General features: G+C 41.6%; 1 protein-coding gene and 1 long non-coding RNA gene across 3 annotated transcripts in view; one reads left to right on the plus strand and one right to left on the minus strand.

Moving 5' to 3' along the window:
* Positions 1-26,640, plus strand: part of TMEM135 (transmembrane protein 135) — a 170,666-nt gene that overhangs the window by 17,686 nt on the left and 126,340 nt on the right. For both annotated transcript variants that reach the window (XM_032219345.1, XM_032219346.1), the window contains exons 2-4: positions 1,703-1,830; positions 3,321-3,413; positions 23,086-23,119. In XM_032219345.1, the coding sequence (XP_032075236.1) occupies positions 1,703-1,830; positions 3,321-3,413; positions 23,086-23,119 (255 nt within the window). The remainder of the gene's footprint in view (positions 1-1,702; positions 1,831-3,320; positions 3,414-23,085; positions 23,120-26,640) is intronic.
* On the minus strand, positions 7,062-21,746 carry LOC116510011. The gene is made up of 2 exons (XR_004255593.1): positions 21,661-21,746; positions 7,062-7,236 (listed from the first exon to the last, which is right to left on the minus strand). It is a non-coding gene; the product is annotated as an uncharacterized LOC116510011 (long non-coding RNA).

A 26,640-nucleotide genomic window follows, 5' to 3' on the forward strand; every position in this document is an offset into this window, starting at 1 on the left:
GAAACATGGGTCAATATTCAGATGAGGAAACCTTAAAATTCCAAAATATCTTGGCTGGAATTCAAAATCTATTGGAAGGATATGGGAGAATTGAGAAGAAGTTGGAAAGACTAGTCTTCCCCAAAGCAAAAGATGATGGGGTTGGAGCCCCAAAAATTAAAGGGGAGAATGAAGATATAGAAGATAAAGATAAGACAATAGATGAATTTATTAATGGAGCAAATGTGGGTGAAAGTAGAAAAAGGGGAATATGGAAAAGGGAATTCGACAAACTGAAGCTCTACCCCAGATTCCAAGAAACAGAAGAAAAAGAAATGGTAATGATGATGGATTTAAGAGGAGAAATTCTTTCAGAAGCAGGATTGACAACCAAAGACAAGCTATTTTTAGTAACAGCTGGAGGGCAACGAGATTACCTGAGAGATCCTTCAAGCAACAAAGTGCAGAGAGAAGTTTATAAAATCCTTATAAAGGAGATAAAAAGAAGACTGACACCGCAATTGGCAAGAGAGAGAAGACTATTTTGTTACTGGAAAGATACAGGTTGAAAATGAATGTTGATAATAAAAAATAGTTGATTTTGGTGATCAATAAGTAGGAATTTAGTAATTCTTAGATTGTTTTAGATTGTTATTAAATGTTTATTTGTTAACAAATAATTAACTATAATAACAATAATGAAATTATAATGGATACAGCTTAATGATATATACATGTATTAGCAAACTAGTAAAAGAAATTTGGATTTAAATTACAAATTGCAATCTGGGAAAAAGATCTATAAATTTTGTTAAATTTTTATTTAGATCTTGTCATAAAGGCGTAAGGATTTTTTCCCCCTTGATCTGACAAGAGGAGATGGGATATAAATAGTAAATGATTTTTAGCCAATTATAATAACAACAAGGAAATGTAAATGGATATTTTTAATAATATATACATGCTCTGGTATTGGCAAAAACAACTTGGATACAAATCCTAAACAGCATGTTGGGGGGGGAAGGGAAAAAACGGTTTAGAAACTTTATTAATTGACTTACCTAGAAGATGTCATGAAGGTGTAATGTTATTGGAGGATTTTTTGAAATAGCTAATGAATGCCATTATGTAGTTGTGTTTTTAAGTATGAATAATTTGAGGTAAAAGCACATTCAAATAATTGTAGTCAAATGAGAATTGTGGTGCATTGATAGTAAGAGATACAAAGATTTTTGATTTAAAGTGTATAATCTAATATGAACTATCAGTAATGACTGTGGAAGAAATGCACGAAAGTTACCTGTAACCAATCGACATGCTTTCTACAAGATGTAATGAAGGATGATTCTTTTTTTGTGTTTTTGTTCAATTAAAATAAAAAAAACTTTTTTAAAAAAAAGAGTAGGGGAATAGCAGAAATGGAGGCACGAGAGTAACCATAACATTAATTTTAGTACTGGCTGACTAAGTCATGTTTCTGATTCATTGACCTCAGTTAGTGCTGTTGGAAAATTTGATTTGCTTTCTTGCTGAAGCAGTGTTTTTTTTAAAAAGGTTCATGAGGAATCTGTCTCAGGTATGAAATGGGGTAAGTTAATCTTGGGACAGGTTTTATCTCAATGTCATTTACAGTTTTATTTTTCTCATTTGTAAATAGGATTTGAAAGGGTAAACATGTAACATTTAAACAAATAATTTGAACTGATGCACTGATCTCTTTCAGATTGCTGCAATTCTCCGGAAACGAAAACTTGATTATTATTTGAACAAGCTGCTTCCTGAAATTCTTCAATCAACATCCTTCCTTACAGCAAATGGAAGCCTTTATATTATGTTTTTCTGCATTTTAAGGTGATTTGATTAAACATTTTTTGACTGAATCATTGGATGGTGAAATAACCAGGTTTCATCTTCCATCACACCCAGGCCTTTACTACAGGTAGTCCTCGGCTTACAACCGTAATTGAGCCCAAAATTTCTGTTGTTAAGTGAAACATTTGTTAATTGAGTTTTCTCCCATTTTACGACCTTTCTAGTCATAGTTGTTAAGTGAATTCTGCCCCATCTTACGACCTTTCTTTCTCCAATTCTTAAGTGAATCACTGCAGTTATTAAGTTAGTGACATGGTTGTTAAGTGAATCTGGCTTCTCCATTGACTTTGCTTGTGAGAAGGTAGCCAAACCCCGCAAACGTCATAAATATGAGCCAGTAGCCAAGCATCTGCATTTTGATCACATGACCATGGGCATTCTGCAATGGTTGTAAGTGTGAAAAATGGCCGTATGTCACTTTTTTCAATGATGTTGTAACTTTGAACGGTCACTAAATGGACCATTGTAAGTCAAGGACTACCTGTACTTACTGACTGCCTTATGCAAAACCATTATAGCAATTTTCTTATTTTGTTGCCCTGTTTTGGAAATGCCATCCTGAACAGGGGTACCTACATTTTAATAAATAGTGTAAATAAATAAGTAAATAAATAAATAAGGGCTGTGGTGGCTCAGTGGCTAAGACGCTGAGCTTGTCGATCAGAAAGGTTGACAGTTCGAATCCCTAGTGCTGCGTAATGGAGTGAGCTCCGGTGACTTGTCCCAGCTTCTGCCAACCTAGCAGTTCAAAAGCACGTAAACATGCAAGTAGAAAAATAGGAACCACTTTTGGTGGGAAGTAACAGCGTTCCATGCGCCTTCGGAGTTTAGTCATGCCGGCAACATGACCCCGGAGACAACTTCGGACAGTGCTGGCTCTTTGGCTTTGAAACGGAGATGAGCACCGCCCCCTAGAGTCGGGAACAACTAGCCTTTACGTTTAATTTCATTGAATGCAAATATAAACATTTGGTCAGCTTAGAGTCCCCCCCCCCCATGGTAACAGATATGACCCTATCACTATGCAGATGCTCACAGTCCTTTATATTAAGGCAAACCTTTGAAATATAAGGCAGTAAAACTGAGGTTCCTGCTGGAGGTGTTAGAACTATGAATGTCATGAGGTTCTTTGAAGTGTTGCGAACGGCACTCCTGATGGACCAAAGAGGAGGAAGAAAGCATACTTACTACTTTCCCACTACAGCCTCCCACCTTGTTTCCTAACCTAATCCTTTGCGGACAGTTTTGGGAGACACAAGCGACTGGCCAGGGAAAGGAGGCATCTGAAAATCACATCCTCCTCTTGCTTTCATAGGAGCATCTGCTGAGGATAGTTCTGCTCACGGGAACCTTTGATCCAAAGCATTTGCCACCTGCGGATGTTTATTTATTTATTTATTTAAGAAAATAGGACCTCTTTTTCCCTGCCATGTTGAATGTAACAACCTACCTACCTTTGATTGTTTTAGGCGAATACTGGGAAAATTCTATTTTTGGTCTCCTGGTTTCGGGGCTGCTCTCCCGGCGTCCTACTTAGCTATTCTTATTGAAAGGAAGAGCAGGTAGGTGTTTTTACATCCTTTACAAACTAAACAGAATTGTCTGATGACATAATGACGATGTTATCCATCTATTCGTGTCTGATTCTTGGCGATTCTGTGGGCCAGGTCTCTTCACAATGTCCGATCTTGCACTGCTTCTTATTTTGCTGTTCTATGCGCTGGCTGGTATGAGCTTGGATGGGTGTCCAGCCACCTTGTTTTTTTGGGAAGACCTGGCTCACATCCTATTTGATTGTTGCTTTTTCTAAAAAAATTGAAAAAGTTTTTTCATTTTCATTTTCATACATATAAGCACAAGTATACCATTACATCTTAACGATCACTATTTTATATTATCCAATATTATATCGATTCCTCTTCAATCTACCACCACTGTCATTCACTCTTCTGCTTTCCATACACCATATTATACCTTATTTTCATCTCCGCCCTATCTTCTCTCTCTTTCTCCTCTTCCCTACCTCCTTTCTTCCCTCTACCATCCCTCTTTTCTCTACTTCCCCATCCTCTCCTCCTCTCTCCTCTTTCCACTCCTTCTCTCTCTCCTACTCTTTCTCTCCCTTCCTATCTCCTCTCTTCCTCCTTTTCTCTCCCTTCCTCCTTTCCACTCTCTTCGCTTAGTTTGCATGGCGTATTTCGGCATCTGAACAAACTTTATTTAATATTGTTTGTATTAGTAATTGCATTCTAATAAACATCTTTCATATTAATAGCTTTACCTATGTCCTCCTTTTAACAGTATACATATATAAGAATTTCATTGTTATTCCTCCCCCCCCCCCCAGCATATTTTTTGGCCAAAGTGTGAGCTGAGTTCAAGTTTCCAGCTATCCTCATAGTAATATTTACATAGTTGTACATCGTTAAGCGCCCCAAATTTTTCTATTTGGTTGTTGTTTGTATCAGAAGGTGAGAGACGGGTACTTTGGTCTATATACCAAACGAATGACCCATTTGGATTTCCATATTGAAACAGCTTATCGTATTTTTCAGAGTATAAGATGCACCAGAGTATAAGATGCACCAAGGTTTTGAAGAGGCAAATTAAAAAAAAAAGTTTTTGTAGCAATAGCAATAGCAATAGCAATAGCAGTAGACTTATATACCGCTTCATAGGCCTTTCAGGCCTCTCTAAGCGGTTTACAGAGAGTCAGCATATTGCCCCCAACAATCTGGGTCCTCATTTTACCCACCTCGGAAGGATGGAAGGCTGAGTCAACCCTGAGCCGGTGAGATTTGAACCGCTGACCTGCTGATCTAGCAGTAGCCTGCAGTGCTGCATTTAACCACTGCGCCACCTTGTACCCTGCAAACCTCCCCAAAATGGCCTGTTTTTTCCCCCCAAAAAGGGCATGACACAGCCCTTAAGAGGCTTGTAGAGTGTTCCTTGGGGGGGGGGGAAACAAGCAAAAAACGGTCTGTTTTTCGCAAAAACTGGCCTATTTTTTGTCAATAAAAGGGCATTAGGAAGCTTATAGAGTACTCCTGGGGGCGGGGGGGGGGGGGCAAAATTGAGCAAAAAGCGGCCTGTTTTTCACTCATTTCTCCCTTCCCCAGCCCCCACGAGCTCTCTGAATGCCTCCTCCAAGCTAGGCACAGCCATTTTGGTGAAGGGGTGTGGTTTCAGGAGGCAAAAAATGCTGTATTCAGTGTATAAGACACACCCAGATTTTCAGCCTCTTTTTTGAGGGAAAAAGGTGCGTCTTATACTCTGAAAAATATGGTACCTTACATGGATCCAGAATCTGAAAATAACATTTAAGCACAGTACAGCAGAATACTTAAGCAAAATGGTTCAGTTGAGATTTGCATATGTGGGACTGATTGGGGTAGATTTCAGTTGTGGCCCCGAAATATGCTTTTATCATATTTTATCTATATCTTAAATCACTGTATTTTATTCCAGTTTCATTTTAGACTGTACTTTATTCCAATTTCATTTTTAATCGTATCTTATTCCGATTTCATTTTAAATTGCATTTTGTCAAATTGCATTTTAAATTGCTTTTATCAAACGTTAGCAATACTTTGTTTCTGGAACTTGGCACTTTGATATGGCCCAAGGGCTAATGAATAAAGTAAATGCTAGTGTTCTTTGGAGACCTTATTTCCTTTTATGTTTATGTAATATATCTCCCACTGGGGTGTGATTCAACTGTACTAATCAGTGAACGGGAATAAAACAGTACTTAAAATAATTCAGAATCATCACACTCAGTATATGCTGCAACGTTTTTATAGTTCCCATGAAAATGTTTGTTTGTAGTTCAGGGTTGACATGTGGGGTCCTTGGTGCTCTCTGAGCTTGCTTGTCTTGCAGACATTTCATTACCCAAACTAGGTAACATCATCAGTGCTAGGAAGGAGTGGGATTTGCTCCCAGTTCTTGCTAGCACTGTTGATGTTACTTAGTTTGGGTAATGAAACGTCTGCAAGAAAACAAGCAAGCTCAGAGAGCACCAAGGACCCCAAATGTTTCTCTGATTGTAAAATTCTAAAACCATCAGTTGTCTAACTTTATTAAGAAGGCCATTGGCTTCTGTTCTTCTTCTAGGTGGGACTTATTCTAATCAATTTCACTTTAACATATTCATATCAATTTTACAATTAATGAATAGATACTGCTGCAGGATAAGAGGTAGCATGATTATCAATATCAGATGTTAGGACATAACGATAGGTAGTTACCATCAGGTCCTCTTTGTGGACTTCTCAGAAGCATTGATTTATGGCAGGGGTGCCAAACTCAAAGCCCAGGGGCTGGATCCAGCCTGCGGGGTGCTTAGATCTGGTCCTTGGGGCTACCCTGGAAACAGCAAAGAACTGGCACGTGGTGCCTCTGCCAGCAAAATGGAGCTTGGGAGGGCACAGGTGGCCTTCCCAAGCTCCGCTTTTTCTGGCAGAGGGTTGCAGGATGCTGTTGCAACCAAAAACAGAGCTCGCGAGGGCTGTGGGCGGCCCTCCCAAGCTCTGTCTTCGCTGGCAGAGGGCTGCTGGAAGCTGTCACAGCCGGAAATGGAGCTCAGAAGTCCGTTTTCGATGACAGAGCACTTGGGCCAACACAGGCTTCCCCGACACGAGTGTCATCGAGCTGGCCATGTCCTGGCTCCCTGAGATCAAACACAACCAGGGGTGGGCTGCTATGTGTTCGTCTGGGTTCAGGAGAACCCATAGCTAACGTTATGGCTGGTTCGGAGAACATCCAAATCCCACCCCTGGCTGGCCCCGCCCACTCCGCCCCTCCTAGAAGTGTCCATGCGGCCTGTTTTGGATGCAAGGTAAGTGCAGGACTTGTGGAGGCTTGGGGAGGAGGAAAATGGGCCTCCCAGAAGTTCCAGACCGTTTTCTGGCCTCTGGAAGGCCTCCAGAGCCTGTGGGAAGCAGTTATTGCCCTCCTAGAGGGCTAAGGAAAGTCTTCGGAGCCTGGGGAAGGCGAAAACGCCACTCCCCCGCCATGGTGCAGGAGGCTGACTAGACAATGCCCATCATGGCCACGGCCACCCAGCAACCGGGCAGAGAACCCATTGTTGACATTTTTGAAGCCCACCCCTGAACACAACCCTGATGCATCGCCCCTCAGTGAAATTGAATTTTACACCCCTGGTTTATGACTATAAGCAATACAATATTAAACCATCGTACACTTGCCTCAAATGCTTTGCGGCGAAGATAGCCTGGCCATGTTTCGGCTCAGTTTGAGCCTCAGCACTTATCTTTATTAGCTTCTGCTCGTACAGTTTTGAAGCTTCTTTCGTAAGGTATCAAATTCTTTTCCAGGGCATATGGATACACTCGGCGCAATAAATATGTCAAGATGGTATGGCTGGAAAATAACGTTAGCGAGATTGTAGTTCTAGGGTTGGTCAGTTCAGGTTTAAACGTGTTAAGAGGAGGGAGAGCAAGTTTATGAAGATAGTCACATTCCTAGAGTGGGAAGGGATGTCTGATCAAAAGATACTCCTCCTCCCTGATTTGAGGTAAAAGCACGTTCAAATAATTGTAGTCAAATGAGAATTGTGGTACATTGATAGTAAGATATGCAAAGATTTTTGATTTAAAGTGTATAATCTGATATGAACTATAAATAATTGTGGAAGAAATGCACGAAAGTTATCTGTAACCGATCGACACGCTTTCTACAAGATGTAATGAAGGATGATTCTTTTTTTGTGTGTTTTTGTTCAATTAGAATAAAAAAAAAACTTTTAAAAAAAGATACCCCTCCTTACTCTTATCTCTCCAGTTCCTGGAAGAACCATGGTCTTTTAAACAAACGCTATACAACCATACCTTCTTGCCCCTTGTGATGCATCGGCGTTTCTCGGGCTATACATTACACCGGTCCAGAAATCACTGACACCACCCTTCTCATCTCTGTATCCTGTTGCTCCATTTGTTCTCACCGCATAACTGAGACCAGCCACCCACCCTTCTCCAATCACCTGCTTCTCCTGAGGGCTCCTAAAGACATTCTTTGGAATGAAGCCCTTTTGCTTTTTCCCCTCCTGCCGGGGCTCATGTGGTTCTCATCTCCAGCCGCTCTCTTCACAACCGAAGGCGTCACGAGAGAGGGCAAAAGGGATTAGTCGAGAACAGGTGCTGTACTCACGAAGTCCTGAGAGGTTCCTTGAAAGGAAAGAGCCTTGGCAAGAACCTGGGCATATAGGGATGGGCAAGAATTAAAAGAGGGGGCAAACGGGTGGGCTATCTCCCCGCCCCCCCCCACTCCCCTCTTTGGTTTACCGTATTTTTCGGATTATATGACATACCTTTTTCCCTCAAAAAAGAGGCTGAAAATCTGGGTGTGTCTTATACACTGAATACAGCACTTTTTTGCCTCCCAAAAATCCGCCCCTTCACCAAAATGGCCATGCATAGCCTTTAGGGGGCTTATTGAGTGCTCCTGGGAACTGGAAAGGGTAGAAATGAATGAAAAACAGGCTGGTTTTTTGCTTTTTTTGCTCAATTTTGTCCCCTCCCCAGCCCCCAGGAGCACTCAATAAGTCTCCTAAAGGTTATGCATGGCAATTATTTTGACAAAAAATGGTCCCGTTTTCCTGAAAAATGGGCCATTTTTGCTCATTTTTGGGGGGCCCCAACCCCCAGGTTTTTTATTTAAAAAATGGGCCTGTTTTTGCAAAAAAAGGCCATTTTGGGGAGGTCTGCAGAGTGCAAAAACTTTTTTAAAAAAATTTGCCTCTTCAAAACCTTGGTGCGTCTTATACTCCAAAAAATATGGTAGATTTGTTCTTGCTCTGCAAATACATGTCTGCGAGCTGGAGGAGAGCTCCAAATTTGCTGCATCTGTAAATTGTAGGCCATCGACTGCATCATCCCCTGAGGACAAAGTCAATCTGAGTCCCCCCCTTTTCATCAAAAGCGACTGCAGGGACTTGTGTCGATGCCCCGGTTCTTTCCCTTCCTTCTCCCAGTCTATTTTGGAAGGCAGATCAGAGATGGGTTGTATAGCAATAGCACTTAGCCTTACTGTCAGGCCTGCAGCCATCTTTTCTTTTGGATCTTTGGCCTGCCACACTTTCTATTATTCTACTACGCATTTTCTATTCTGGGAAAATGGGGGGGGGTGTTATAGGAGTGAGACACTTACAGTATATACCGCTTCATAGTGCTTTAAAGCCCTCTCTAAGCGGTTTACTGAGTCAGCCTATTGCCCCCCAACAATCTGGTTCCTCATTTTACCCACCTCGGAAGGATGGAAGGTTGAGTTAACCTGGAGCCTGTTGAGATTCGAACTGCCAAACTGCTGTCAGCCACCAGTCAGCAGAAGTAGCTTGCAGTACTGCACTCTAACCACTGCGCCACTGTGGCTTATTTTGTATCCCAAAATGACAATTGAGAAAAGATTTGGAGCTCCTGTCCCGAGATCTGGAAAATATGCGATGATGGCTTGACTGGGCCCCTTCATTAAAAATCCTTGCCCTGCATTCAGGTACGGAGGAATAACAGAATAAGAGAGTTGGATGGGACCTTGGAGGTCTTCTCATCCGACCCTCTACTCAAGGAGGAGACTCTATACCTGGGATTGCCAACCTGTGGGCCGCACTCCGCTACTGGGCCGTGATCTCTTGGCCACCAGGTCATGTGAGTGGCTGGCCAGTGCACAGGTGTGTGTGGGTGTGTACAATCCCCCACACATACTAACATGAGGCTGTGCCCGGCTCTCCGGGAGCCCGCTTGCAAGAGAACAACCGCCCAGCAACCCCCCTCTCCAGCTGGGCACAGCACCGCTCACTGACCTAGCGGTATTCCGAAGGCACCAAACAACGCGAGCCTTCCCCCCCCCTGTTCCTGCGGCTTGGCGCCTCCAGGATACCACTAGGTCAGTGAGTGGTGCTCTGCTTGGCTGGAGAGGGGGGAGGGAGTTTGTCCAGTGACTTATTTTCGGGGGGGGGGGCTTACATTTTTGTCCACCCGAAAAATGTGGCATGGCCTTATTATCAGAACATGTCGTATTTTCAGGGAAACACGTTATGTTTATGGTGGCACAGTGGTTGTACTTCAAGGCAGTACTTCAGACTAACTCTGCCCACTGCCAGGAGTTTGATCCTGACCGGCTCAAGGTTGACTCAGCCTTCCATCCTTTCAAGGTTGGTAAAACCCAGATTGTTGGGGGCAAGGCGCTGACTCTGTAAACCTCTTAGAGAGGCCTGTAAAGTGTTGTGAAGCAGTGTATAAGTCTTAAGTGCTTTTGCTATTACTAACCTCTGACCATGGGATTCTTTGACCATTGTAACTTACCAAGCATCTGAGTTGCAACCACATGATTGCAAGGATGTTGCTACAACTGCAACTACGAGGAAAGACCATAAGTCTCCTTGCTCAGGACTGACCTGACGTTGAATATTTGCTGAATAAGTGGTCCCTGAACAAGGGCTCTCTGTATTTAGGCAGTACCAGAGAATAAATGATTTAAAAAACTTTAAATCATTCCTTAACAATGCAAGCACTAAAGGTGCTCTCTTATCTACCTTGATCTCTTTAAGTATAATGCATTTCCTCTTTGTGATGTTCCGTGTCGGAGCTTTGTATAACGTAAGGCAGTGAAAGTTGGAACTGGTTGCATTTTCCATGAACCAGTTTAGGTAGGACTTTCATCCGATTGAAGAAGAAGCTGATTCAGAAGCTTTCCCTCAATTAGTTTGCAATGGTCCAGGCATTTATTTATACAGGTAGTCCTCTATTTATGACCACATTTGAGCCCACATTTTACATTGCTAAGTGAGACATTTGTTAAGTGAATTTTGCTCATTTTACGACCTTTCCTGCCACAGTTGTTAATTGAATTGGCACAGTGGTTCACTTAGTAACACAGCTGTTAAGTGGATCTGTCTTCCCCATTGACTTTGCTTGTCGGAAAGGTCTCAAAAGGTGCATTTTGGATAAAAATATGGTGGATTATTCAAAAATATTCTTAAAAAGAGGATAAAGTCCACTCCTCAGTTATTCTTCTTAGGTATAATTACAGACTGTACAGTTATAGAGACTAATTTGATTTTGAACTTAACAACGGCATATAAGTTGGAATGGAGAAGATGGACTGATAATATTCAAAACAAATATGGGACTGAGAAATTTCAGTTAGCTTATGAATGAATGAACAAGGAATGTTATTACCCTTTACAAAAGGGGAGTTAAAGTATAAGTGATGGTACAATGCTAAAGTTAGTTAGTTTATTTTAGTGTATGATTGCTAAATGTTTATATCCTGTATTTTGCTCTGGGAGGTTGGGGGGGGTTGGGGGGTGCGGGGTTGGGGTGGAGGGAGGGAAGGGGAAGGGGAAACGACTGTAAAATCTATTAAAACTCTCTAATTAAAAAAAAGGTGATCACGTGACCCTGGAACACGCTCACCGTCATAAATACGAGTCAAGCATTTTGATTTGGATCATGTGACCGTGGAGATGCTACAACATTCGTAAGTGTTTAAAACGGTCACAAGTCACTTTTTTCAGTGCTGTTGTAACTTTCAACTGTCACTGAATCAACTGTCTTAAGTCAAGGACTACTTGACTTAAGCTAAAGTTAGAAAGAAAGTGAATTTCCTACCTGCTAAATCAGGGTGATCTGGTACAACCTGTGGATTTCAACTCACAAAATTCCCGAGCCAACCTTGCTGGCTCAGGAATTCTGGGAATTGAAGTCCACAGGCCATAAAATTGGCATAGTTTGCCACCCCGGCCTTAAATACTGATAAATTCTTGGTTTGAACACCTGCATGACTTGACTTCTTGCGTCCTTGCTGTGCCTCCCCTCATACCAAAATATTAAGAGCCGAGATGGCGCAGTGGTTAGAGTGCAGCACTGCAGGCTACTTCAGCTGACTGCTAGCTTCAGTTCGGCAGTTCAAATCTCACCAGCTCAAGGTTGACTCAGCCTTCCATCAATTGTGGGCTCCTACCGGTTCGAACTGGTTCGACTGAACCGGTAGCAATTTGGCAGCCTGGGTCACTGGAAATGGCAGCGACCCAGGCCTGCCATGCTCCCAAACTTGTTTTTGTTTTTTGGTGCTGCGCATGTGTAGAGCAATTTTTATCTGCATGCGCGCACAGTGTGTCCGTGAGCAAACCGGAAGTAATGACTGCCGGAACCCATCCCTGCCTTCCATCCTTCCGAGGTGGGTAAAATGAGGACCCAGATTGTTGCGGGCAATAGGCTGACTCTGTAAACCTCTCAGAGAGGACTGTAAAGCACTGTGAAGTGGTATATAAGTCTAAGTGCCATTGCTATTGCTATTAAAGCTCCAAACTTAATTATCCCTTTTCTCTCTTTGGCGTGAGCAGCTGAATGGTGACTATCTCTCCAAAGGGATAGTTCACATTCTAAGTGTGCAAGCATCAAGTGCAAGCTTAATGCAGCGAACGGAACTTGGATTTGCACTGTTTATATTTGAAGTTGCCTTGCATTTTTTCTCCGTCATCAGCAGCTCTTGCAGGGAAGGCAAAAAAACCCTTCAGAATTTCTGAAAGATGAATGGTTGAAATTACCGTATTTTTCAAAGCATAAGACACACCTTTTTCCCTCAAAAAAGGCTAAAAATCTGGGTGCGTCTTATACACTGAATACAGCATTTTTTGCCTCCCAAAACCCCGGCCCCTTTACAAAAATGGCCGTGCATAGCCTTTAGGAGCCTTGCAGAGTGCTCTTGGGGGCTTGGGAGTGCAGAAATGAGTGAAAAACGGGTGGTTTTTTGCTCAATTTTGCCCCCAGGAGCACTCTACAAGCCTCCTAAAGGCTAGTCATGCCCTTTTTTGACAAAAGATGGCCCTGTTTTCACAAAAAAATGGGCCATTTCTTGCTCATTTTGGGTGGGGGCACCGCCCAGGAGGACTCTGCAAACCTCCTAAAGGCTATTCATGTGGGGTTTTTTTGAAAAAAAAAAACAGGCCTGTTTTCACGAAAAACGGGCTGTTTTTGGGAGGTCTGCAGAGTGCAAAAACTTCTTTTTTCTAATTTGCCTCTTCAAAACCTTGGTGCATCTTATATTCCGGTGCGTCTTATACTCCGAAAAATACGGTAATTCCTGAAAATAAGATGTTCCTTCTCTTCTGCTTAAAATGACTGAACTCTTACTTAATATTATTGTGCGACAGCTTTCGAGGTACAGTCATGGATTGTTAGGGCTCTGTAAGTCAACTGCTTAAGATGATGTCACACTGTTGAGCATTATTGTTTCATTCCGTAAGTAGAATTTGTATGGTTTTTGGCATTTCTGCCAAGGACAATTTGAACTTTGTTATTTTGCACGTCTAAAACAGGAAAAAAAAACTTGTGAAAAAAACAAACACCTAAGTTCTTAAGCAGAAAGTAGAACTTGGCAGCAAATTTTCATACTCTTGTGCGTGTGTGAAAGAGTATTAGGACGTTTATAACACTTTTCTGAAGGACATTACTTCACGCCCTTCTCTATTTTTTGAATGTATTCTAGACTAAAAATGGCATAGGTTTCTGTTGGAAATTCTATTCAGCAGTGGAAATTTTGTATGCCTTTTGGTCTCTGCCAGCATTTACGGCTTGTAGCTCTTGGTGCTTTCTTTGTTTCCCCACCTTTTCTATTTTGGGATCAGAAATAACTATGGGAAGGAATAAAGCTCTTTTCTGCCTCATGAATTCTGGTGGCAACCACAGAGCTAGAGGTGAAAAAGTAGATAGGTTTGTGGCAAAGTTTTCTCAATAGAAATACTTAGGCTTATATATCGCTTTATAGTGCTTTACAGCCCTCTCTAAACGGTTTACAGAGTCCGCATATTGCCCCCAACAATCTGGGTCCTCATTTTACCCACCTTGGAAGGAGGGAAGGCTGAGTCAACCTTGAGCCTGGTGAGATTTGAACTGCCAAATTGCAGTCAGCCGGCAGCCAGCAGAAGTAGCCTGCACTACCGCACTCTGATCACTGCACCACCACGGCTCATAGTAGAAACATCCACTTGATTGATATCAATTATAAAAATAGTCTGAAATATATTTCCCTCCAGGGCAATAGCTTAAAATAGACACGTCATTTTTGAATGGTTATCCCCTTCTCCGATTTTGGAGTTCTTTGTAGGAAAATAAGAGTTATTACTAAAAATAAGAGATATCACTGAGGGAATCCAGCTTAGCAGCCTCATGCATCTGCATCGGGAACAAATTTTGACCAGTGGAAAGTTCCTGGGATTTTAGCCCTGGATTTTAAAGAGTTCTTCTGTTGACGGATAAGTTTGAACTTTCTCCCATGGGATATCAATGACTGCACTACCTATAAGGAGGGTGTTTTGGTAAGGCTCTGTAAATATGCCATCCCTCTGTCCTTTCAATAGGGAAGTTTGAGCTCTTGCTTAATAAAGCTCTTATCTACACCACTCTTGGACAGGAGTCTGTTTGTCTAATAGGAAAACCGTCCAGGCACATTCCTGATTTTGTTACTGTAGCTGTAATTTATTAACTATAAAGGATAGCCTTCCCAGCATACTGCCAGCTCTTTTAATCTCAGAATCCCATCATCCAAAATCCCTATCACTCCGTTCAGAAGTTCATGGTAGCTGGGTTCCATTAAATCTGGAAATACTGGATCTCGGGGAAGGCTGTTCGGGAGCAGGGGTGTCAAACTCAAGGCCCGCGGGTTGGATCTGGCCCGCGGGGTGATTAGATCTGGCCCATGGGGCCGACCTGGAAACAGCGACGGACCGGCCTGCGGTGCCTCTGCCAGCGAAAAGGGAGCTCGGGAGGGCCGTTTTCACTGGCAGAGGGTTGCAAGAAGTCATTGCAGCCGGAAACGGAGCTCAGGAACCCATTTTCACTGGCCGCCACAGGCTCACCTGACACAAATGATATCGCACCGGCCACATCCACCCCAGTCCCCCGAGGTCAAACACAAACTGATGTGGCCCCAGTGAAATCAAGTTTGACACCCCTGTTCTAGAAAGTTATTTTTACGGAACAATTTACCTGGAGAAGTGAGGATGGACTTCCTCTAAAAGTGTGGGTCATGCTTAGCAATTATGCAGGAGCAAAGAACATTGTTTTTTAAACGCAATTGGTCTCAGATAAAATACTTTTGCCTAAGGTGATGAGATATAGGACAAGGCCCTCATAAAGGATTTCTTGATGATTTCCCTTGTTTTGCTGAAACTTTAAAGGAAGGCAACACGCAGTATATACATTCAGCTCTGTATGTCCTTCTGTGTATATGTTTGTGAAACAGCCAGGAGTATCACTGTTGCAAAAGCTGTGAATTAAACAATTATGAAATGTTAACATGTGTAATTGCAGATAAAGAGCAAAGAGTAAGAAGTTGCAAAATTTTTGTTAAAGTAATCAAAATAGCTATCCTGTTCTATTTAGCTATCTTGTCCTATCTAGCTAATAGCTATCGTACTTTTTCGTAACAGTAAGTTTTGGAGTTGTTCCGTAGGACTTACTCTTCACTCTGAGAAAATTCTAGTCATAATTGAATTTTTACCCCTTTGGAAACTCTGCAGAGTGAGGTGTGCACAGATCTGCAATTTGCAAGAACTCTGGGCCTGATGTACTTACCGTATTTTTCGGAGTATAAGATGCACCTCCCCCCTAAAGTGGGTGAAACTTTAGGTGCCTCTTACAGACCGAATACGGGCATTTTAGGCCTCCTGAACCCTCCACACATCATGTTTTCACCCTCTCCACCCCCAGAAACATTCTGCAGGCCAAAAACGGGTGGCTTTTTTGGTGAAAATGGGCCCGTTTTGGGCAAAAACGAGCTGTGCGGAGCACTGCAGAGCGCTTCCGTGGGCTTGGGAGAGAGAAAACATGCGTGGAGGGCTTGGGAGCCCAAAAATGAGTCCATTTTTGGTGAAAACAGTCCATTATGGGCAAACACGGGATGTGCAGAGCACCTCAGGGTGCTTTTGGGGGCTGGGGAGGGCGAAAACACAATGCGCGGAGGCCAAAAACTATTTTTTTATTGTTTTCCTCCTGTAAATTTAGGTGCGTCTTATAGTCTGAAAAATACATTATCCATGTCCAGACAGAAGCAAATGCACCACACAGCATGATATTTTGTGGAGTAGGTTTGAGGCTTGCTTCACACAGTGGCCCCCAAGGAATATTATCTGCAATAATGAGATCACTTCAGGTTCTGTTGCTGAAAATTTAATGAATTCCATCTTGAGAAGTAGCTTTGGTCACCCTAGACCAGATTTTCAGTAGTTCTATGCTAAGTAGCCAGTGATTCTGGCTACTTAAGAGTCCTAATTGTGTGTGTGTGTGTTTTTTTTTCTCTCGTCCCCCTTCAAGTATCCTCTAGGTAGAATTAAGTATTTACTTTGTGCCTGTTAACATTATAGTGGTACCTAGTGCATTGCAGAAAAAAATCAATATGTTATTTCTCATTTCAGACATTATAAAATGTAATTACATATCATTTTGATCCAGGAACAGGCTTTTTTGTTGTTGTAATTTGTCTGTCTGGTGAGCTATTGTTCAGCATTCTATACTAAATAACAAATTAATAGATGCTATCGATAAAAACATCCTTGGTGGTGAAGGAAGATATCTCCCTTTCTCTCTCTAAGATAGTATGTCAGACATCCATATTCCCACAGTGGGAATCTCTGTTTTACTTTAAATAAAAATATTATTTTTTAATTAGTGCCTGACGACCTCTTGATGACCAGGAAATTAAACTTTTGTTTTAGTTTCTTATCTTTCCTCAGGAAGGAGAACAAATGTTCCAAAACACAAGCACATTTTTGTAATTTATTGAGACACTTAAACATGCTGTTTCTCACAGTGAACAAAAAATGGTACACAGCTCTTGGCTTTTGTAATAGCTAAGGGTATTTGGTGCCTTGGGGATTATACCTACCATTAAAGCTGCAGTGGAATGGGATGACTCTGGAGGTGACAATATGATATTGTGTGCTTGGCAAAAAAGCAAAATCAGAATGGAAATACACACACACACACACACACACACACACACAGGATAGCTTCCAGGTGGGTATAGTAGTGTGTGTGTAGTGTGTGCGTGTATACATACACCCTCTCACACTGCTATACACACACACACACACGCACACAATAGCTTTCAGGTGGATATAGTAGTATATATAGTGTATACATGTTTGTACATGTGTGTATAGTGTATACAGGCATACACATATACAGATTAACAGAGTTGGAAGGCACCTTGTAGGTCATCTAGCCCAATCCCTCCCCCCTACAACACACACACACACACACACACACACACACCACCTGGAAGCTTTCAAAAAGAGACTGGACTGCCATATGTCAGAAATGGTGTAGGGTCTGCTTGGGCAGGGTGGTGGTGGACTAGATGACCTACAAAGTCCCTTCCAACTCTGTTAATCTGTAATTGTGTGTGTTTGTGTATGTGTGTATATGTGTGTGAGTGTGTATGTAATGTATGTATGTATGTATGTATGTATGTATGTATGTATGTATGTATATACTGGTCTTATTGTATTCGGGTCTTTTCCCGTGTAAGATTGAAATTGTCTTGGCAACGTTTCGGCGAGGTCTCACTCGCCATTCTCAGGCTGGTGTTTTCGGCTTAAAGTGTCCCTTTGGATGGCGAGTGAGACCTCGCCGAAATGTTGCCAAGACAATCTCAATCTCACACAGGAAAAGACCCGAATACAAGACCAGCATACCTACACCCGTGAGAATCTACGAAAACATATATATTATCCGTGAAGAAGAACAAAGGAGAAACGCCTGCATGTTACTGAAAAATACATGTGGGGAGCTTTCAGTCAATTTGTCTTTTCTTTGAAATGCTCCCACTCACTGCCTAGAAGATGGTCAAAAGCCTTTGACCATTGAAGCAGTTTTCGTAAAGGTCCTGGGAATTTTTAGATGATTGTTCATACATCAAAGATGTAGGAGTTTCTTTTCTCATCTTCTAAATATCTTGATTCTTTGGTGGTGTTACAAAAAGGGAAAGGAGAGAAAGTTGGTTGTTTTCACAGACCAGGCTTATTATTATTATTGCCTCTTTGCTTTGTAACCTTCCTCCAATACCCTTTCGACTTTGTTCATCAGTTTTGTACACTTTCACTTAAATATGGATGCATCTATTGGGATGAATTTAGGTGAAACGTCTGGCCGTGTTTCCAGGCCTGTGTTGCAAGTTGCATTATAGCAGTTCTTTCCCCCCCCCATAGAGCAGTATCAAATCAAATATTTTGTCCTCCAGGAAGCGGTAGAGACACAAAAGGAATAAAGAATAATTTAATTTATTTAATTAAAGGCTAAAAACTAATTCAGTTTAAATTAAAACCGCAGCAGGAGAGAGGAACACTGCAGAGGGGCCAATTCTGGGATAAAAGTCATTAGTCGCATAATAACAAATTTAGAGAACATGAATTTAATTAAAATGAGGCAAACCTGTAGTTTATTAAGAAAGAGGACTTTGACAGAAATAGCATGATTATGCTTCTTGAGGAGTAAGGCATGCAACCTTGATGCCATGTCAGAAAGAAAAAAGATAAAGAGAAAAAATGATTACAAAAATCAGACGCAATTTCCTACGTTGGTAATTATGTGATGTCAATTAGGCTGCATAAACAGAGGGATAGAATCAAGATCACGTGAAGTGTTAATACCACTTTATAATGCCTTGGTAAGGCCACACTGGGAATAATGCATCCAGTTTTGGTCACCACAATGTAAAAAAGATGTGGAGACTCTGGAAAGAGTGCAGAGAAGAGCAACGAAGGGGATTAGGGGACTGGAGGCTACCGTTGCAGGAACTGGGTATGTCTAGTTTAATGAAAAGAAGAACTAGGGGAGACATGATAGCAGTGTTCCAATATTTCAGGGGTTGCCACAAAGAAGAGGGAGCCAAGCTATTCTCCAAAGCACCGGAGGGCAGGACAAGAAGCAATGGGTGGAAACTAATCAAGGAGAGAAGCAACCTAGAATTTAGAAGAAATTTCCTGGCAGTTAGAACAATTGATCAGTGGAACAATTTGCCTCCAGAAGTTGTGAACTGGAAGTTTTTGAGAAGATGTTGGATAACCATTTGTCTGAAGTGGTGTAGTGGTGTAGGGCTTCCTATAGGGTTGGACTAGAAGACCTCCAAGGTCCCTTCCAACTCTGCTATTGTATTCTAAATTATAAATAATATTATGCAGCATAACTATACACTTGCTAGCTAACAAATGTATTACGGTTAACAGAGGAGACCATGAGAGACAGTTATACAACTGATGAGAGATCGAATCTGGGTTGGTCACCGGGATCAGGGATGTACCCTTCCGAGCTTTCGGACTCGTGCTGGAGCCCATCTTCAGGGAACTTCTCTCTACTGGAATATATACTTTGGGCTGTTCTGTGAGTCGTGCTTATGTGGTTCCTTCCTATTGATTGGTTGATTAGTGTGTTGAGGGCTGTTGATTGGCTGTCATTTTCTTGGGCTGCCGAGCCCTTGGCGCCTAAGTATTTGATAGGCTGGTGGTAATTCAACACTCCTGTTGACTGACAAGGGGCCCATTTCCCAGGCTTCAATTGTTTTCCTGGCTATCTTTGTACCTGCTCGGCCGACAATCTTAGTGCAGCAAAATTAAATGTGAGTTCTTGTTCATTGCAATGTGAGGCTACCAATGAGTTCGGGTCTCCTCCTCTGCCCGCCCACTTGTGTTCTTGCAATCTGGTGGTTAGCTTTCTCCCCGTCTGCCCTACATGGGGCCATCCATACAGGGGATCTGGTAGATTACATTGGAAGTATCTCCCACCTCCAAACGATCTTTTACAATATATAATTTGTCCTCCTACGGTGGCCTCATTTGCCAGATATACATCTATCAATTGGATAGTAATCCTGTAAATGTTCTGTCAATGTTATCCGCAGCAAAGTTTGGTTTGCGTAAAGTAATGGGCACACTAACAATATCAGGTAGATCAAATTCATCTTTAAATGAAAATTCACGTACAATGCTAATAGGACTCTATTAGATGTAATTATATGTATATGTAACAATGCAGCATTGTCGAGTTTTTCTAATATTTCAAAGACAATACTTCAGTGCATTTTTGTCCTTCATGTTTTGATAAACTCTACAACCCTTTTCAGTATTTCAGGGAGTCCTTATTTCGCTTCATTGCTAAGACGAATAGCTACCTTAAATACATCTTTTGTGGTATTCTAACTTACAATGTGGAGGCAACATTGTGCAAAAGTGGCTTTAGCTGTTTGAAATTGTTTCTTGGATTTACTGATGGGGAATCCGTAAACCATACCTTGTGATAGGTATTTGTTTTCACTACAAGTCCTTTCACTACAGTTTTACTACCAGGGTTCTGTTTGGATTGAAGTTTCCTATCCCTGTCTGCATTTTCAGTCCTCTTATTTTGAAGCTTAGCTGTTCTTGTTGGTTTTTGGTGAACTTTTGCACCGGGGTCTCTCTGTCAGACTTCAGTTGAAAGAAGGAAATAGTTGGGTGTGAGTGATTAAGCATAATCTAAACATCAACTGTAATGCTTTGTTATTTCAGACTTCCCTCCCAACAATCCCATCGCAGTTCCAGATATGGAATTGTGGGCCAATCACTTAGGCAGCTGTCCAGAGGATAAATCGGCAATTTCTTGATTTGATTATGAGTTTGAGGTCACCATAATTTTTTTTTTGCGTTTGATTTAGTTGCACAGGTTAACTTCTATATTTAACTTTTTTCAGCGGCTCTGTTTATAGATTAGATTCTATCTTCTGAAGGAGCCCTGTTGCAAACAGTTTTATTCAATTAAAGTTCATGTTAAAAAAAAAATAGCCATATAAGCTGCCTCCTGTTGGAGCCAATGTATACAAAGATTTGTCCTTGTAATGGGTGCATTGTGAACGGTGTTTTTCTTTAGCAGAAATACAGCATGGGACGGATTTCTGCAGAAGTACAATGCACAGTAACATGGGCATTCAACAGAACCAGAAGGAGTAGAATTGTTGTGCAGGATTTGTAGGTGCTTCCTTCTTGGTGGGGGCGTGGGGGCTCAGCGGTTAAAGATGCTGAACTTGTCAGCTGGAAAGCTGACCGTCTGGGTCAAGACCCAAGCGCCACGCAACGGGGTAAGCTCCTGTTCCTTGCCCCAGCTGCTGCCCACCTAGCACTTCAAAAGCATGCAGATGGGAGCAGATAAATAGGTACCACCGGTGGGAAAGTAACAGCATTCCACGCGTCTTTGCATATAGACATGCTGGCCACATGACCACAGAAATGTCTTTGGACAATGCTGGCTCTCTTGGCCAAGAAGTGGAGATGAGCCTTAGAGTTGGACATGACTGGACAGGGAAACCTTTACCTTATTTGTTGGTACAATACATTTTGCCCCCTTTCCTTTTATCAACTGTAAAAGTTTACAGCACTGCATTGCTGTAAAGGAGCAGTGGTGGCACAGTGGTCACAATGCAGTATTTCAGGCAAATTCTACCGATTGCCAGCAGTTTGATTTTCACTGGCTCAAGGTTGACTCGGCCTTCCATCCTTCCGAGGTCGGCAAAATGAGGACCCAGATTGTTGGGGGCAATATCCTGAGCCACTTAGAGAGGGTGTAAAGCACTGTGAAGTGGTATATAAATCTAAGTGCTATTGCTCTTATTGTATTCTACAATACACAAGCCCTGTTTTGTGAGAGTGCATCTGTCTTAAGAACTTAATTGGATATCTTTGGCAATGAACTTTAATAAATCGGACAACTTTGCAACTGTATCAAGATAAAAATCATGAGATAGGAACGAAAGAAGCTGCCTTACCTTAAATGAGATTACCGCTTCTATACATGCCTGTGTTGTCGACACAAGTTGGCAGCAGCTTTTCAGATTTCCAATGGGGATTTTCCCAGCCCCATCCAGATGAAACTAAGGGCATTCTGTATGTGAAAACAAACAAATGGTTGCCCAATCTCTTCTTGAAAACCTCCAGTGATGGAGCACCCACTGGTGGAGGCAAAAAGGAAGCAAGAACAGTTTCTTTACTGTTGTTTGCCTACAGACAGAATCTTGCCAGACTAAAGCAATTATTTGCATAATTATAGATACACTCTGTGAATAGCTAGGGAAGATCTGTCCTTGCCCTCTTCTGCCCACCACACATTCCAGCTCTGTGTCTCTTTGCCCACTGGGGAAGAGCCTGTCCCTCCTGTGACTCCAGACTACATCCCACCACAAATTCTTACGCTTTGTGTTAAAACTCGTACAGGTACAGCTTAGGGTTAAGTATTTACTGAGCATTCTTTAAGTAAGAATTAACAATAACAACAGCTAGTTTGATCACATCAACCAGCAGGTTTATTGTATATAGCAGGGGTGTTAAACTGGTGACCTGCAGGTATTGTGGCCAGCACAGCTGGAAGCAGATTTGGACAGTGGGGAGGTTGGGGAGGAACATGGGCCAGTCCTGGAGTCTGGGGAAAGCTCTGATGAGGGCTCTGTGTCGGAGGCAGAGAGGGGACCAGAGCCATATACCAGGTATCAGCTGCCTTCATAGTCAGACATCAGTGAGGCAGACGACAGCTGGAGCCTGTTCCCCATGTGTGCATGCACAGAGTTGCCAGACGAAGGGAACAACTAAAGAACAGGGGCCGACTTGGGAGTAAGGCCACAGGTGGATGATGAATGGCCCCTCCCAGAGGAAATAAGAGCGAAAGGGGAGGGGAGTTTGCAGGAGACAACGAGTTTGCTTAATTGGTTCCTGACTCTCTTGAGATTCCTTGCCAGGTTTTGCAGATATCGGCCTGGCAGCTCTCCCAGCCAGATAAGGTCTGTGACTATAAATCCTCCCTTGAAAGACTTTGCTGGATGTGAATAAGCAGAATTCACAGTAAATTAATAAAAAGGGTTTTTTGTCGGGACCAGGAGTTTGCTTCATGCTCTCAGGAAGCCTGGGTCAAAACAGTGGGCAGGATGCGTCATGCGCAGACCATACCCACACCAGCTCCACGAAGGCAAATATTAAGTCACGAAGCGTCACGTGACATCAACATGACACAGCAAGTTTTACACCCGGGGTATATAGTAATACCACTGAAGGAACAGGATGGCATTTCCATTGCTTTGATTGTTAACAGAATTCCCTTTTAAATATGACAGAATTCTTGAATGCATTGTATTTGATATGATAATACTATGAGTTTTGAATGCCCTAATAATTATTCTGTCTTTTTTTGTTTTGGTTTATAGGCGGGGGTTGCTTACAATTTACATGGCCAATTTGGTAAGTAATGCTATTATAATGCAGTATACATAAGCATGAAAGCTAAGTATAAATATGTAGACTGACTCATCTTTTCATCCCATGTGATGTAGTCCCTTCATTGGCTTAACTGATACCTAGAGCCCAAATCCACATTACTTTTGGAGCTGAAAAGACAAATAAGGTTTCTAGGCTGTTGTATTAGTCTTCTTCAACTGATGCCTTCCATCCAGCCCTCCTGATCTAATGCAAATTGAATTTCAGGGAACAGTAGGTTACTTAATTATCATTAAAGTTGTTGACAATAAATTTTGCTTGGAGAAAAAGTATATAGTGTGACTTGCATTAAAGTCAATAATAAAGAAAATCAGAACTATCAGAGAGCATAATCTTTTGATTTGTGATTATTGTATTTTATGATTATGCTCGTGAGTTCTCACTTGTTGTATGTACCCTGAGAGCTTTTGCATTGGAGACAAATTCTTTCTGTGTCCAATCACACTTGGCCAATAAAGAATTCCGTTCTGTTCTATTCCTTTCCGTATTCCATTCCATTCCATTCCATTCCATTCTTAAAGTAAGGAAGTTACTTTTGGTGTTCAGCAAGGTGGAAAAGAGGGAAAAGAAGTTAGAATGAACTGCATAATAGGGTTGTTTAGGACATACTTACTTAGATTTGCTTCCAGTAGGAATAGAAGAACCACAGGGCTGTGCTATAGAATTCTTAGAAAATAGATGGATTGTATGAGAAATCTGCATTCTTGAAAGTATGCATTCACACAGGGCAGCAAGGGGGTGGGTAAGAAGCTGGAAGCCTTTGAATGAAAAACAAGAAGTTTGGTTTAGATGTGACAGGAAGATAATATTTGGATTCTGTGAGGGCATTGTGTGATTAGAATGTTATTAAAAAATAACACAAACAATAATTTTACAAAGTGGTGTAAAGTTAAAAATCATTGTCCCACACCCTGCCCCCATGAGTCATGTTAAATATTTGTACAAAATGTTCATGGATAATTTACAATAGTTAAGCAAAAAGCCTTAAGGAACTGACTTTAACAAGCAAAGTTTCTTTTAAAGTTTTTCAGATATGGCTACCTTAACCGAGAAAATAATGTATTGCTTATATCATTGTTGCTCTAATGATCTCAAATATATATATTTAAATGCCTCTGTTAGTTGAATAAAAATATCTAAATTCATAAATCCATTAAAGTAATATATTTATTAAGCAACCAAACGTTTATAAAACAAGTAGTCCTCGCTTAATGACAGGACTGGAATTTCTGATGCTGAGTTTATAAAGCATGATGTTACATGTATGAGGCACTGTCAGGCTTGCCTCCGTTCAAAACCCAAGAAAGAAAACCTCCAACTCCATTTAGATAGAGAAGGGGCACTTTTACTGAGTTTGAAATGATAGCAGCGAAAGCAAGGCAAGATCTGATTCAAAACACATGAAAGTTACAGATTGAAAGTTTCCCCAGATCCATCCCTCCCCCCAGGGTCCAGTGCTGAGTATCCAATCAATGTCCAGTATAATGTTGTGTGACGCTCATCTTCAGATACTTCACCCATCTGGAGACCTAGGATGGTTGGCCCTGACAGGCTGTAAACAATTCCATTCAACAGCAGAATAATTCTTGAGAGCAAACCTCCCTTTCAGTTCACATGGGACTTCACCACTCCAGCTCACTTCCCCAACCCAAATGCCATGCCCCACTCCCTGTTACAGTGGCAGCTGACAGCAAGCATACTGCAAAGTCAAACCCCTGGAGATCTGGCTGACAGGCACTTAGTAACAGCAATTCCAGTGGTCCCTGGATACCATTGTTAAGCAAAGACTGTGTGGTTCATTAAGGGAAGACTTCAAGCAATCACAATTTTTGACTTCCCGCTGGCTTCCCCATTGACTTTGCTTGTGGGAAGCTGGCAGGGGAGGTTGCAAATCAGAGTCACGTGACCGTGAGACACTGCAGTGGCTGGAAATCTGATATAGTTTCTGAGTGACAAATCACAATCACATGACCATGGGGGCGCTGGGAAGACTAGAACTTTTGAGGATCAGTCATAACTACCCCTTGTTAAGTGCTTTTGCAAGATTGCTGAACAAGCAATTGTTAAATGAGGATGACCTGTAATATGTTTTGGATTTCATAGCATCCTTCTTTAGATAAAATAGATTCATGTACCCACTAGTGGTGGGATTCAAAAAATGTTACTAACGGTTCTATGGGCGTGGCATGGCTTAGTGGGCGTGGCAGGGGGAAGTATACTATAAAATCTCCATTCCCACTCCACTCCAGAGAAGGTTATTGCAAAATCCCCATTCCCTCCCAATCAGCTGGGACTCGGGAGGCAGAGAATAGATGGGGGCGGGGCCAGTCAGAAGTGTATTTAGCTGTTCTCCGAACTACTCAAAATTTCCGCTACTGGTTCTCCAGAGCTGGTCAGAACCTGCTGAATACCACCTCTGATACCCACTGATGGCTAGATAATTGATAAAGTTGCTAGGCAACATAGGTAACTGATGGTTTTTTTAAAAAAACATTGTTGTGTATTAATAGAACAACTTAAATTGCCTCTGGAGTTATTACTCTAGAGTCTATAATATTAGTCTTCCCCAGCCTGAGGATCTTTAGGATTTGAGCTAACTTCCAGAATTTTCAATTGTTGCTACGCTGGCTGGGGAATTTTTAGGGTAAAAATCCTGAGAACTTAGAGAAGGTCCAGTTGTTCTTTATTTGTTTTTCTATTCCCTGGGTGACTCTTTCTTCCTAGGATGACATAAACCTTTCATTGTTTAACAACTAGACTGCGCATTTGCAGAAATGGAGGATCAACAATTTTTTATGTATTCTAACCTGGGAGTGTGGGAGGGCTGTTAATGTGACTTAAAAACACTTCCGCATATCAAAAGATGAATCAACTTTTATTTATGTATTTATTTCCTGCTTTTATTATGTTTATAAACTCAAGTCAACGAATATACCCAATGGTCCCTTCTCCTCCTATTTTCCCCATAACAACTACCCTATAAGATAAGGTGGGCTGAGAGAGTGTATCTGGTCCAAACTTACCCAGTTGGCTCTCTTGCCTAAGGTGAGACTAGAACTCACGGTCTCCTAGTTTCTAGCCTAGTGCATTAACCACTGAACCAAACTTTCAATAAACATATCGAAAGACCACAAAAAACCTTCATCGGTTTTTTTTTGTCCCCTCCTACTCCATCAAACCTTGACTGGTGAAAAATTCTAAGCAACAATACTATTTTTAAAACATTGAATTAGCCAATGAAAATATTGCCTCAATTCTGATTTTGGATGTTGACGTGTTTCTCATAGGTTGCATATCTGCTTTCCCATGTAATACTGAATAAAAAGTGATATTAAAATAAGTTGAGGTTTAGTTCTAAAATGGGAGGGTTCCCCCCCTTTATTATTATTATAATGGAATATATCTGCCCATTATAACATAACAAAGTAAAGTAAAATCTAAGTTTAATATAAGCACTGCAGGATGTTTATTTTTTAATTTGTTCA

This window comes from Thamnophis elegans, chromosome 6, assembly GCF_009769535.1.
Source record: "Thamnophis elegans isolate rThaEle1 chromosome 6, rThaEle1.pri, whole genome shotgun sequence".
NCBI classification, from domain to species: domain Eukaryota; kingdom Metazoa; phylum Chordata; class Lepidosauria; order Squamata; family Colubridae; genus Thamnophis; species Thamnophis elegans.